Below are 14,663 nucleotides of genomic sequence, written 5' to 3' on the forward strand. Positions count from 1 at the left end.
CTGCTGCACTTCCAATACATCTGCGATACTAGGAGCCTTGTCATCAAAAGATGGACAAATTCTGTTACCAGATGAGATGGTCCAGCACAGGCTTAATAATACATTAATAATAATAATATTAATAATACTAATAATAATACATTTTATTTATATAGCACCTTTCCAATTCTCAAGGTGCTTAAAACAAAATGATACTAATAGTTTCTGCAAAGAACAATAAACAACTAAACAACGGTTATACAGGTTAGGAGCATGCGCTGATATAGAATGTTGCTTCCCCCACCACATGACAAACCACTTCCGGAATCTCAGATTAGGACCTGAGTGCAGCCTTGCAATGGGTGACAACACCACATTACATCAGATGGAATGGAACAGTGTGAAGTTTTTTTATTGTGGCTGGAGTGCCAATCCTATTTGCAGGGCTGGATGCAGAATAACGTCATACCCACGATGGAGCACTTGCAGGTTAAGGGCCTTGCTCCAGGGCCCGACAGAGTGGAATCACTTCTGCCATTTATGGGATTCGAACTGACAACCTTCCAATTGCCAGTGCAGATCCCTAGTCTCAGAGCCAGAGGATATACAGAATATACAAAAACATTAAATAGAATAAAAGAAGGAATAAACAAGAATATGATACCAGATGCAATATAAACGAAATGCCTGAGCATTCATATAATTTGTGATATAACACACAAACTGAAAGAAGGGGCAGAATGTCAGGTTAAGTTAAAAACCTTCCTGAACAAATGAGTTTTACGTTGTTTTTTTAAAAAGAATGAATGGAGTCAGCTGACTTCATTCATTTCAGGCAGTCAGCTGAAGTCAGCTAAAGGCCCTGTCAGCCATAGAGTGCAGGTTAGTGTGGGGCACAGCAAGATTGCCAGAATCAGAGGACCTTCGTGAGTGAACAGGAGTATAGTGATGGAGAAGGTCGCCGATGTAGTCGGGTGCAATGCCATTTAAAGCTGTGTAAGTTATTAATAGAATTTTATATTAATCCTGTAAGACACAGGGAGACAGTGAAAGCGAAGCAGGATCGGTGTTATTTGCTCGCTGTTGCTAGTTCATTCAAGGACTACTTGCAGCAGAGTTTTGAATTAAATGCAGATGTGATATAAGATTTGAAGAGGCATCTGCCAATAAGGAGCTACAATAATCGATGCAGGATGTGACTGAAGCATGGACAAGTTTCCCAGCATTAAAAATAGAGAGGAAAGAGCGAACACGGATATGATGGAAGTAAGAAAGTTTCTTAATGTGGTGTATGTGGGTTAAGTAAGAAAGGGAGGAATCAAAAAATGAAATGAAGATTACTTGCATTAGAAGGTCTTTCGAGATCACCATGAAGAGTGACTGAACAGGAGCTCACTTTTTTAAGTTGCACTTTAGTGCCAATTTTCTGGAGTTCTTTTTTGTTGCAGTTTAATTTTAAAAAGTTCTGCTCCATCCAGGATTCATTTCACTGAGGCAATTTGTGAGCTGAGAAAGCCCTGATTAAGTTTCACTTTTAACACTGAAATAGAGTTGAGTATCATCTGCATAAAAATGATAACCCAGTCCAAAGCTACAAATGATAAGACCAAGGGGAAGCTTATAGATACAGAAGCGCAGAGGGCCAAGGACAGAGCCCTGAGGAACTCCTTGTTTGACTGGCACTGAGCTGGACCTGCTGTTGCCAAGACTATCTCTTGCCTACTTTACTGTTGAAAGCTGAGTGGGGTTAGGGGGGTCAATTGGTGTAGGTCTTCAGGACTATAATTGTAACTTTGTCTGTTATAACTGACTGTGGAACCCCCCAGTGGTGTATCTTTTCTAATGATGTGCTTACAGGAGATTCTCTTTTCCACTCCTCTGTCACCAACTGGTTATAATTCAATGATAATGTTAATGTACTGACGTGGTTGGGTTCCATTTATGTTAATCAGTTTGGATCTGTTTTTACTTCCCGAGTGTTTCACGAAGTCTGTGTCTTTTTGTCTATTCATTACGTAATTAGTATTTTGTACAGTCTGTAGTTGCAGTTTACCTCAGTGCCTGCACTCATTGACAAACATTTAACCAAAAATAAGCTGATATAAATTGAAATGGTAAGGAAAGAATCTAGACGTTTCAATGAAAGGTCTACATTTGACATGTAATACTTGCTGATCCTGGTGCTGGGAAGTGGCAACATGATGCATTTTGGCTTAACCTGCAAGTAAACATTTCACTGTGCTCTAACCACTCTAATTCTTGCTTACACACTGTATAGCATCTATACATATTATATTTACGGCATACACAGGTCTATCTGTAAAACACATTTGTTTCTACACAGACATGTACTGTACATATATTGTACATATGTAGAAATCTATATTATACAGTATGCAGTTTAGGTGTTATATGCAAATATCACAAGTTTACTCCAAGTGTGTTGTTACTGTAAATCAGTGTTAACGGTTCTAGAACAGATTCTTGAGGGACTCCATTGATGACCTAACAGCAGGTAGGTTATTCATTTCTTATCTACTATATACTTTGCGGCTGTTGTTCCTTTGCAAGTTTCCCATCTGAATTTGTATTTTATAACCACTGGGATTAATCTGTGCTGAAGTGAATATATAGCTTTTTGAAAGTCTAGGTAAAAAATGGCTTTTTTTTACTACTTCACATTAAATTAACTTGAAACCTTGAAGAGGCAGTTTTAATCTGCACTACTGCCTCACTGGGAAAAAATCAGTAAAGCCATCTGTTCTGAGAGTTTATAATAAAGATAGCGTAGTAAAACATAACATATCATAACATTTCCAAACCTGCTCAGTCCAATTCAGGGGCTTCGGGGGCCCGGGCCAGTGCTGGCAGCACTGGTCACAAGGCAGGACACAGCCCTGGACAATGTACCAGGCCATCACAGTGGGCTTTATAATAAAGATGCATTTCTTTAAACACTTTATGGTAAACTACCTACAGCATAAAGCCCACTGGTAAGAATTTTACAAATGCTTTTCAAGCCTGAAAGGTTTTAGTAAGCTTTGTTTAAAAGGATGGTTGCAGGACAGACAGAGGTTTGTTTTACAATACAATGAGATGTTTATTTTTCATTAATTTTGCAAACATCTAAAAAGCATTATTGATTAAATTTCATTACAATTTATACAAGTACCCTAAATGAAAAGTCAAATAAAAAAGTCCCTACAGCCCAGGTAACAAAAATAACAACAAACAAAATTATGTACAGTTGAAAATTCATGAGAGAAGTAACAGACTGGACAGGCTAAAAGGCAAATCACAAGTATGCATGTTTTTTCCATTAAAAAATGAATTTTTGGTACAACAGACTATAAGCAATTTAGAATTAATGTTGGCATCTGTATTAACCAACTGATACTTTTTGGCAAATTGCATTCATTGCTGTGTATTCGCTGTTCCACCCTAACCGTAAGCTCTATTTTGGTAATCCAAAATGGTTCATGTTTTATAAAAATATAACATTAATTGGGCACATTGATTACATTTTTTAGTGAATTTACTCATATATTTTTTTAATGAAATATGTAACTTTCATATATTAATTTCTTGCTTGTTAGATCTTTTATGTTTTCCTTTGGAAATACTTCATTATTTAAGGATCACTTTTTTTTGTGGGCATCGTCGCCCCTCTGGGTACAGTTTCCTGTTCACATCATAACAACAGAGGCCAAATGTTGTGAACAGAACAGTAGGGCAGACACAAACAGAGGTACATCTCTCATATTTAGGCTCCACAAACACTGGCCCTAGGTGGGTCTCGGCATATAATTGGAAACATAGGGGAAAATACAGTACAATGAAGGAATGTCAAGAATCAGCCTATCTGTTGTTTCTTACATACATATAAACATAAACTGTTCTATATTAGGCAAAAAGCTATACCAGTAAAAGCAAAATTACAAGAAATAACAATATCCAGAACTAAACACAAATATAACGCAGCAGTGTAATTTTGGGTAATTTATGGGCGTTAAAGACATACTCAATTATAGACTTCGAAAACTATTTACACACAAAAAACAATAACAAAAGTAAATTTTATTACATACGAACTTACACAAAACATCAGTTTAAAGTGATGGTGATAAGTCTAAATCGATCATATCTAAAGAGCTTATTTTTAACTAGTTTGGTTATTAATTCAGGATCTTCCATAAAAGAATACTTTTGCAAAGATCTTATAGCAAAAAGTCCACAATTCCTAAGCTATTAAACAATGTAGTTTACAAATATTTAAAATACTAATTGAACTCGGTCAGTAGCCCTAATTCAGCATGAATGATGGATCTTGCAAAATGTTTGTTGTCCTGCCTGATTAAAGGCAGTTGACTTACTGCATACAATAAGTGGTCATGGATATGCGTTACTGCATCATATAGTTGAAAAAGCCTTGCATAGCTTACATTAATTTATTGGTAAGAGCAAAAGATGGCAGATATATTGTCACAAGAAACATATAAAGGGGAATATGTTCCTGTTTTAGTAATAATGGGTTAGTTAAAAGTACATTTATAAACTCAGATAATGGTTGAAATAGTATGAAAGAAATTCTATCACGCTTAGAGTGGAGAGATCAAAACGTCAAAAAAGTCTCCTTCTAAAAATCCTAAAACCTCAGGGAATACCTATAAGTAGAATTTATGCCATTGTTTCATTATTGTGTTAAATTTCAGAATGAAGCAGTGGAAGTAAGCTGTAAATAACATGGTCTACTGTAATAAAATAAATTAGTAGGTTAGGCTACTTGTGTCATTTTATTTTGTTTCAACAAACGTTTCCTGTGCGTTTATATTAACATTTCATTCCCCTTCTGACATTACTTCTTTATCCATCTTTATTTTAAGTCTGACAAACCTATTTGTATGGTGCTAAGTTAAGTTGTTAACCTTTGTCAATTAGCTTCAGGTTATTGACACTATTAGTGTATTGTAATTTTTGTAATAATTCATCATATGTGTATATATATATATATATATATATATACACACACACATGCACTGGTCACTCTCTCTCAGTTTATGTAATTTCAGACATATTAGTGTTATACACATTATTTACATAAATGTTCACAACTACATGGTGGAATAAAATAATAGCTTGTTAATGGAAAAAAAGAAATGTTTTCTGTTTTTTGGCATTAAGCATTTGAAGCTGCTTCCTATGAGTATTCATGTGAGTCTACATAAATGGATCATTTTTAATGACGTATTTATTTTTCATCATAACAGGAATTCTTTTATTTTGTGCAGTCAGTTATTTTATGAAAGCAGAGTACAGTATGGTCATTTTACAGTAATTCTTATATTTGGAAACACAAAACTGTCTGATTGTTATACTCTTTTGGTTCTTCTTGTTATTCAGCTGCTGCTTGCTTCAATTATTTTCTCTCAACTCATAAAATCAGTTAATTTGTTAGCATTGTTCAGTTTGAAAATATTACAATTGTCTGCTTTTAGCACACTGTGGGGAAGACGCGTTCTTTAACATACTTACTTAGCTGCCATTTGAAGCATTAGGATAATGGTAATACAAAAGTCTTAAAATGCAGAGCTAGAGGTAGTAGGAAGAAGAAAATATGATTGCTTATAACAAAACGCATTATTATGTTAAATTTGCTGTTTTTGTTTAAGTGTCTTAAATTTAGCTTTTGTTCTTCTAAATAAACCAGACTTCATGACTACGATAAACGATACTCAAAAAATAAAATGCTTAGAATAATCTGCATCTTTGTTTGAAATCATGTTTATTTCGTTTATAACCAAATAACAAGAATGTTTTATGACTGAGAGAAGACTGTTTTATGACTCATATATAAATAGCAAGGATGAGTTATTAACTAAAATAATTTGGTCCAGATGCCAAATTTTTCCAGAGACCAAATTTAAATTTTGTATTTTCATTCATTATATTCTGAATTAGTACATATTTTGGCAATCTGTCTATAGATCTAAAATGTCTTATCTGATATATATTTATATACATACACTGTACACAGTTATTGACTGTATGCTCAGTTCCTAAAAATATGTTTTGTCGCATTGTATAGCACTAGTGCCTTGGCATTTTATAACCCAAGAAAACACAAAACAGATTTTTTTCTTCAAACCAATATGAAAGGAGCATTTTAGGATTGGTCAATACTCAATAGTATACTGTGTTCACAATTATCCTTTTAATACTTGTAATACCAATGCAAACATAATCACAAATCAAGATTACAGAATGCTGGGGTAACTCATGTAATCCACAGTACCTTCTGAAAAATAAACACCAATGAAAATCTTGGGATTGCTTAAAATGTATTTCCTGTGTTTCTTAACTATAATATGATATACCCATGCTCTTTCAGGGATGTCTCAAATAAACAGTATTTAAAAAATAAAAATGATAGATTTTTCTTATTTTAGAAAAATAATATTCAAGTAAAACAATGTCAAGGAAAGAGTCCAGAGAATGAAGAGCACTGGAAAAGCTGTTGCCATCTAAAGATGAGTTAGTTACTGTTAGCTTTGTTAGCTACTTTAGCAAACTAGCTAATGCATGACAGGTACTTCATTGTTGGTGAAAATGTCTGAAAACCTGACACTGCTTGGGATTTATTATGGCATATGTGAGTAAGGTAACATAAGAGTATTCACTTTGGTGTTTGGATCTAATTGTTGATTGTTATGAATATATAAAAGTGAATGAAACCAAAATGGTGTAATTAAACCTCGGGGAAAAGGACAATGGATATCTGATATAATTTTTTTCACTCTTGAGTACTCGTCTTCCTCTACTAATCTGAGAGCCAATGAGAATCGTCACTGCAGCTCAGACATTCCCCCTGTGTTGTTAAAATACAAAAATTCCAAATCTGGACCCCAAACAGCCACCATTCGAGCAATTTTACGTGAGGTAAAGTTTTGATTCAGGGTGCGAGGGTGCGCCTTCTGTTTCCAAAAAAAAGCACCCAGTTTAACCCTCATCCCCATGGTCTTTCAGCAGTTTACTCTGTCTTTTTGCGCAGAACAAAGTAAACAATGCTACTGATGAAGGTAAATGAAAAACCAATCCAAGCCAAGATGTAAGATGAGCCGTATGTTCCATCGCCTTGATTATGAAACTGATCAGTGTAAATGGAGGCTGCTACCATGATGCAGAGGCCTAAAAAAAAAAGAAAAGTGAAGTGAGGTATGAAACATGAAATATTTTATTTTTGTATCAACTCCTATTCTTGATCTTGACAGAAAAGAATATGTAAGAAAGTACTATTTATAAGGCCAAATCTCAAAAAAGTTAATCTTTTCCAGTTTGGTTGGTTCTGTCTAATGTATAATTATTGTTCAGTTACACATGATCTCACAACAGAAGAGAAATCAGGCACCATTCTGGCCTTACAGATGGCCCATTTCTACTGTTTCATATGCCAACGGTGCATAATGAAACACTTAGGCTCCACTCATGTGCTATGGAAATTTTCAGAGTTACCACTTACCATTTTGTTGTGTTCACATAAACATTCAGTTAGTTTTTTAGGAGAATTGCAATTTCACTGTTGAGTTACTACTTGATCCGTTGCTAATAATGAAAAGCAAGCTAAACGCATTAACAGTGCATCACATTGCTCCCAAAACAATTCCACCCCAAAAATGCTAGTTCTGGGTGACTGGGTTATTATTTTTTTAATTTTACATTATTGAATTAGGTGAAAATCAAACATTATGTCATAGCTCCACTAACTGTCACTGTTATTTCAAAATGCTTTCAAGTGAAGTTTTCTCATCTGTCCCACAGCACTTGAAGTCAGAATTAGCAAATATTATCTGTATTTTCTGTTACCCCGAAGTATAAGAACTGCAGACCCATAGAAATGTTTTTCTCTCCAGCATCATGCTGGATTTTTGTTTTCGTCTGCTTACTTGCCACTAAGACTTCAACAAGTGATGTTTATTTTAAATGTAATGTTTTCCCATATTGGTACAGTATTTTGGTAGTATGTTCTGCATTAAGCCATACAATTTGAAAAGTGTTACACAAACACAAAAAGGCATTTATCCTAATTTTTCTGTGATATGTACAGTTTTTATGTCATACTGAGCCCTTGCCCCTTTCAGAAATCTCATTTAAGACTTAATTCTGATAGCAGAAATCAGGAAAGTTCTGTTATAAAATGAACAACGGCTCATGTTTTTCTCTAACTTATCGGTATATTTTAGTCCTAGTGTAGCACTCTGCGTGTGGCGCCTGTATGCTCTACATGTCTGCATATCATTTTCTGGGTACTTTGCCCACGACATACCAAAAGCTGCTAAACACCAAAGAAAATAAATGTATAGAAGGGAAGCAAAAGGTGTGCATCTCTAAAAGAAAAAACTAAATGTTATTCATATGCTGAAAAGAAAACACAGAAAAGAAGGTTAGTGGTACAAATGGATACATGTGCTTGAAAGACTGGATCGATGCGTACTTTATTATTCTATAAGAAAGTTAAGAAAATATATGAATAGATAAGAATATACCACAGTACGTACTATCTGTACTATGACGTCCATACAAAAATATCTAAAACTATTTCTGCAGCCTATCAGTATTTACTGTATATTGGGTAATTCAGTGATTACTGGACTAACTAGTTAAATTTGTCCATCGTTACTTTAAATCTGATGTTACAGTATTGCTGTGATGTTGCCTTAATACTATAACATATGAATTAAACAAATCCACAAAATGCCTATATTTGCAAATGTCACATTCCTATTTTTACCGTAGGCTACTTAACATTTGCAACTATATTACATCTTTTTGAATAACTTCAAGAATCATTCAGTAGAGTAGGGAAAAATAAAATAAAGTATGAAAAAAATATTAACTTGAAACCTACAGTTTTATAATGGAAAAAATCGGGAATTCAGGAAAGGTTTGCCTGTCAAGGGCATCACAATGATGTAATTAAAATTCTAGAAAAAGTTTACATTTATATTATGTCTAATAAGTGCTAAAATGTATCATGTTAGGAAGGATATAATTTTAAAAAAAGTGATTTTCTTGCCTTTTTTTGCACTACACGGTAACATGTTAATTATAAGAAGGTAAACATTTTTGTGTCAACGATAATGAATCATCAGTGGTATTCAGCCTCAGGCGGTTGGTAACATAAACAAGAAGCATGCCCAATTGAACATTAACTTCAAATAACAAATGAAATAGCTACATAATTTCAGCAGATTTTGAAAGGCCTTATAACTGTGCTTTATAATACCTCATTGGACCCCTTTGGGGTTGAAATATTGTGTGGAAAATTGGTTATTTTCCTGTGCATGTAGTATACTTGACATTAAGACCAAGGAGCTGGTGGTGGATTTTAGGAGGCCTAGGCCCCTCATGGACCCTGTGATCATCAGAGGTGACTGTGTGCAGAGTGTGCAGACCTTTAAATATCTGGGAGTGCAGCTGGATGACAAATTGGACTGGACTGCCAATACTGATGCTCTATGTAAGAAAGGTCAAAGCAGACTATACTTTCTGAGAAGGTTGGCATCCTTCAACATCTGCAGTAAGATGCTGCAGATGTTCTACCAGACGGTTGTGGCGAGTGCCCTCTTCTACGCGGTGGTGTGCTGGGGTGGCAGCATAAAGATGAAAGACGCCTGGACAAACTTGTTAAGAAGGCAGGCTCCATTGTAGGATTAAAGTTGGACAGTTTAACATCTGTGGCAGAGCGACGGGCACTAAGCAAACTCCTGTCAATCATGAAGAATCCACTGCATCCACTGAACAGTGTCATCTCCAGGCAGAGGAGTAGCTTCAGTGACAGACTTTTGTCACTGTCCTGCTCCACTGACAGACTGAGGAGATCGTTCCTCCCCCACACTATGCGACTCTTCAATTCCACCCGGGGGAGTAAATGCGAACATTAATTTTATTTTAATTTTTTTTCATTTTTATTACTATTTAATTTAATATTGTTACTTTGTATCAGTATACTGCTGCTGGATTATGTGAATTTCCCCTTGGGATTAATAAAGTATCTATCTATCTATCTATCTATCTATCTATCTATCTATCTATCTATCTATCTATCAGTGTAAAGTATATGTTTACTGTAGATATTACTGTAATTCACCTACAATAAAATTTTAAAATATAAGGAGAACAACTTATAACTAAGGCTGATTGAATCCTCAGGTTAAGAGAGGAATCCAACATACAGATTCATAACTGATGGAGTAAATATTTCTTTAACTGAATACCTGGTAGATGCAAGATATCCTGCTGAGTGGCTAAGGTCAGATTCTGTAGCCTGCCTGTATCCATAAATGGGCAAAACAAGGATACATTTTCAAGCTAAACAAGCAAAAAAAAAAAAAAAAGTTGCCCAGATACCAGTGTATACATCTTAGCAGCTCATTTAATGCCCATTTAAGAAAGATGACTCTTTGTGCTGTGTTTACACTTGGGCAACTGCTCAGTGAATTCAAGATACGGTATCAACCTGAGAAGATTAATTGCATTCCAGGTGTGTAAGCATGAGGCATGGATGCATATTAACATCTGAACTGTTTGAACTAATGAATGCACAACAGACGGCAGGTTACCCTTTCGATAATGTTAGCTGCCACCATAAGGGTTGTTGTGAAACTCTCATATCGCTTCACCTTAAAACTATAGGTCAACACAGTTGAAAAAACTGCAGAAAAGTTAATCTGAAGATCTGAAAAGCTGGCATAGAATTCATGAGCAAATCTACTATTTTTTGTGTCTGATTCATGCACTATTCTCTTTATCTAATATAAGCAATGCTTTTAGTTACTGCAAAATAACGCTTAAAAAAGAAACTGACAATTATTTGCTTAGTTTGGATGGCAGCTTACAGACTACTATCCATCCCCTGCGGCTTCACCCGCATATTAGTGAAACAGGACAGTGAGGAGGGCCCAGCCCAGCTCTCTACTCCTGATGTCACTCTTCTCCTTCCCCTGTGCCTGCAGCCTCTGTCTTGGATTAGCGCGAATATATTGCTCCTGCAAGCGAACTATGATTCTTAGTGAAATGAGAGAAGTTGCAAAATCAACTGGAATGTTGAAGCAAATAATAGAAAAAAAAAGATCTAAATCTGTTAAGTATTTTTCTCGTGAAAAGCAGAAAGACATACAAACGGGTCTAAAAAACTATAAGAAATTTCATGCTTGGACCACAAAATTTTTAAAACTGTTTCTTAGCGAGAACCTATGGGCCATGGATAAACTACATTCCAAATTTCAAGTCCTCATGGTTCGGGAGATTGTGTAATGAGTGAGTCAGTGGTATTTGGCTTTTATATATATAGATAGATGAAGGTGATTATAGCTACCCATATGGCTTAAGCTTTGGCTGGGAAAAACATTTTGTGAATGGTTTTATGGTATGAGGGAACAACTGCAGCAATATTATCAAGTGTCTGTATTTTACTCAGCATTTTGACATCTGTGAACAAGAAAACTTCAAATTTGATCTTGTAAACAATTAATAAATAACCTAATTTCTTTTTGATCAAGTTTTTTAGCAGCTTTTATGATGGGTTTGGAATACCGAAATAATTTATTGTTAACTTTTCTCAGTAGTGCTACAGCAAACCTTTACTAACACCATCTGAATAACTTTAATCAACCACTAGAGCCACTTCAATGCTGCTTTACATTTTCTGTTGAATGGCCTATAAAGTACTCTGAACTATTTTCCTTCCCCTCATCCCTTGCATTATCACTACAGTTTTTAGCAACAATATGCAAATGGATGCTAAGAACTTGCAAAAGACAATGTTCCTGCATGATGACATTGAACTGAAGATTCTATACATGCTACACATGTACTACACTAAAACACAGACATGAAATTGCACCGAAATTATGAAATTCAGAACCTCAAGTGCCACTTGGGGCAATATAGTTTATTAGTGATTTGTGCTTGTGTCTCACAAATACAGGGTTCAAGATTTGTATACTAGACAAGTGAAAATGTGTGTGGAGTTTGCAGCTTTCCCGGTGTTGATGTAAGTTTCTGTTCCACGCCCCTTGGGAGTTTGTGCAAGTTGGCAGATTTAAACTGTGCCACTAAAAATGCTTATACATGTATGCTATCCAATGCACTGACATCTCATGATGGGTTAGGTTACAATATTTTGTGAAGAGCTGCCTGGATAGGCATGTATTTGTCTGTGATGGTTGAAAAACAATAATGATTCTGGAAAATATAGAATGTGTATGCAGTGTGCCATAATATCTAAAACTGAAAAATTCTTCATCGTTCTTCATTGAACGTATTTCTTGTTGGCATGGAATTTCTTAAAAAAACAAACGTGCATTAAGTTTTTTTCACATATGCTGTGCTTTACAATAATGACACATATTATAAACAACAGAACATTTATTTTTATAAATACCCTATTTGATGGTGTAGTGACTATTCAGATACTTACAAGAAAGCATCTGAAAGATGCCAGTAAATGTGAAACGCTGTCCTTTGGCCAAGGTAAACAACTGGGCGATGAAAACAAACAGGGCGATGATAGCAAAAATACACGAAAGAACTGCTGTGGCCTGGATAGCTTGCAGATAACCTAAAATTCAACAGAAAAAGAGGGAGACATTTCAGTTGGGGCAAGTCAAACAAAGTACAGTAACATAGTCCTTCCTCGCCAGGTTTATGCTAATTAAGGAATAACGAGCAAAAGAGTGCCTGTTTTAGAAGGAGACACAAGAGCTGTGGTATTACAGCTTGTAGCTGCAGGCTAACAACACTAAGTAGCCTGAAAGATTATATTGTGGTAAACTGTATCTATTTACTGTACCTTCATGGCTGAGTGGCGCTTTCCTGTTTCCACTTTTAGCCTGTAAAGGTACAAATACCCAAAAGTGTTTGTTTTTACTATAAAAATGTGATTAACCTTTTTAAGCAGGAGGTGGATTCACTCTTTCGAACTAAACATTTTTAGGCAGCCATCTTGTTATCAACATACTGTATATTAAAGCGCAAACAGAGTAAACATAGCTGTCACTGAGCAGATTTAATTTTCAATTTGAGAAGACAACTAGAAAATAAGTAAGCAAAAACGTAATAAACAAGTTAATTAGGGAAGATGAAAAGTCAATGAAAATGAAAGACTCCTAACCAGGTTAAGCTGCACTGTAAATTTTATAATGCAGCAATTTTTAAACTTGAACACTAAATGTAAGTATAAAAAATACTACAACATCTTAAATAAGCTAAAGATTTTACTGAGGACAGGAATTGGCATTAAAGTATGAAAATTTCGGAATAATAAACATCATGGTATGCTAATATAGATATCTGAGAATGAATAATCAATAAGTTATTTCAAACAAATCCCTTTCTGAGGAGTTTTCAGTTCTAGCATATAAGTAGAGTGCTGCTCAGCTTATTTCCACAGATGTGTTTAAAATATACAGAATTGTTTCCTTTTTAGATATTCCTTAAACTTAACATTAGGGGGTGCTCCTGTCCTGTCTAAAATGACAACCAAAGACTGCAGTGATAGAGAAGAACAAAAAAATCATCCATTATTCATAATTGGTCACTTCTGTCTGTTTTTATTATTTTATATAGCATCTTTCATAAAATCCATTATTAGTGTACTTACCAAAGACAAATTCATATTTTAATTAATAAAACAATGCATTGAAATTCACAGCAGAAAGATTAGTTTAATAAATAAACAACAATAGAAAACAGAAACAACTTCTGAATGCAGACACTAAAGGAGCAAGACAAGGGAATTAGTACAGTGGATCGAGACTTGTATTTTAAAATGAGCTCATCAAGAACACGGGGACACAGTTGGAAACTTGTTAAGGGTAAATTTCGCACAAACATTAGGAAGTTTTTCTTTACACAAAGAACGATAGACACTTGGAATAAGTTACCAAGTAGTGTGGTAGACAGTAAGACGTTAGGGACTTTCAAAACTCGACTTGATGTTTTCTTGGAGGAAGCAAGTGGATAGGACTGGCGAGCTTTGTTGGGCTGAATGGCCTGTTCTCGTCTAGATTGTTCTAATTCTAATTCTAATTCTAATTCTACAAGTAACATATGGATGGAGTTCCAGAGAACTCAAGAATGGTAAGCCAGTGCACTGAACTATCCAGGAACTTTCCTGTCACCTAATCATGTACTACGATATGAGCAGTCTCTCTCTTGGGTGGCATGGTACTGGTTGTTAATGCTGTGGCCTCATAACTTAAAACTAATAGGCTTAAATCCTAGCCTGACAAAAAATATATGGAGTTTACACTTTCTCTTGTGTTTCTGTATGTTTTCTCTGGGTATTCTAACTTCCTGTCATAGCCTAAAAACATGAACTTTGTATTAACTACCCATCCATCCATTTTCTAACCCGCTGAATCCGAATACAGGGTCACGGGGGTCTGCTGGAGACAATCCCAGCCAACACAGGGTACAAGGCAGGAACCAATCCTGGGCAGGGTGCCAACCCACCGCAGGACACACACAAACACACCCACACACCAAGCACACACTAGGGCTAATTCAGAATCGCCAATCCCTACTGACTCTGAAATGTCTCCTGTGAGCCTGTGTGTGTGTTTGTATGTACGTACATGCACCCCGCGACAGGCTCCCATTCCTGAACACCGTACCCTGAGCTCTGC

At 35.5% G+C, this 14,663-nt stretch overlaps 1 protein-coding gene across 1 annotated transcript in view; it reads right to left on the minus strand.

Annotated features, from left to right (window-relative positions):
* Window positions 1-3,063: 3,063 nt before the first annotated feature.
* The window catches only part of emp1 (epithelial membrane protein 1), a 33,741-nt gene continuing 22,141 nt past the window's right edge, over window positions 3,064-14,663 (minus strand). The window contains exons 4-5 of the mRNA XM_039765705.1: window positions 12,455-12,595; window positions 3,064-7,164 (exon numbers count right to left, since the gene is read on the minus strand). Of these exons, the coding sequence (XP_039621639.1) occupies window positions 7,007-7,164; window positions 12,455-12,595 (299 nt within the window). The 3' untranslated portion in view covers window positions 3,064-7,006. The remainder of the gene's footprint in view (window positions 7,165-12,454; window positions 12,596-14,663) is intronic.

This window comes from Polypterus senegalus, chromosome 10, assembly GCF_016835505.1.
Source record: "Polypterus senegalus isolate Bchr_013 chromosome 10, ASM1683550v1, whole genome shotgun sequence".
Taxonomy (NCBI): Eukaryota; Metazoa; Chordata; class Cladistia; order Polypteriformes; family Polypteridae; genus Polypterus; species Polypterus senegalus.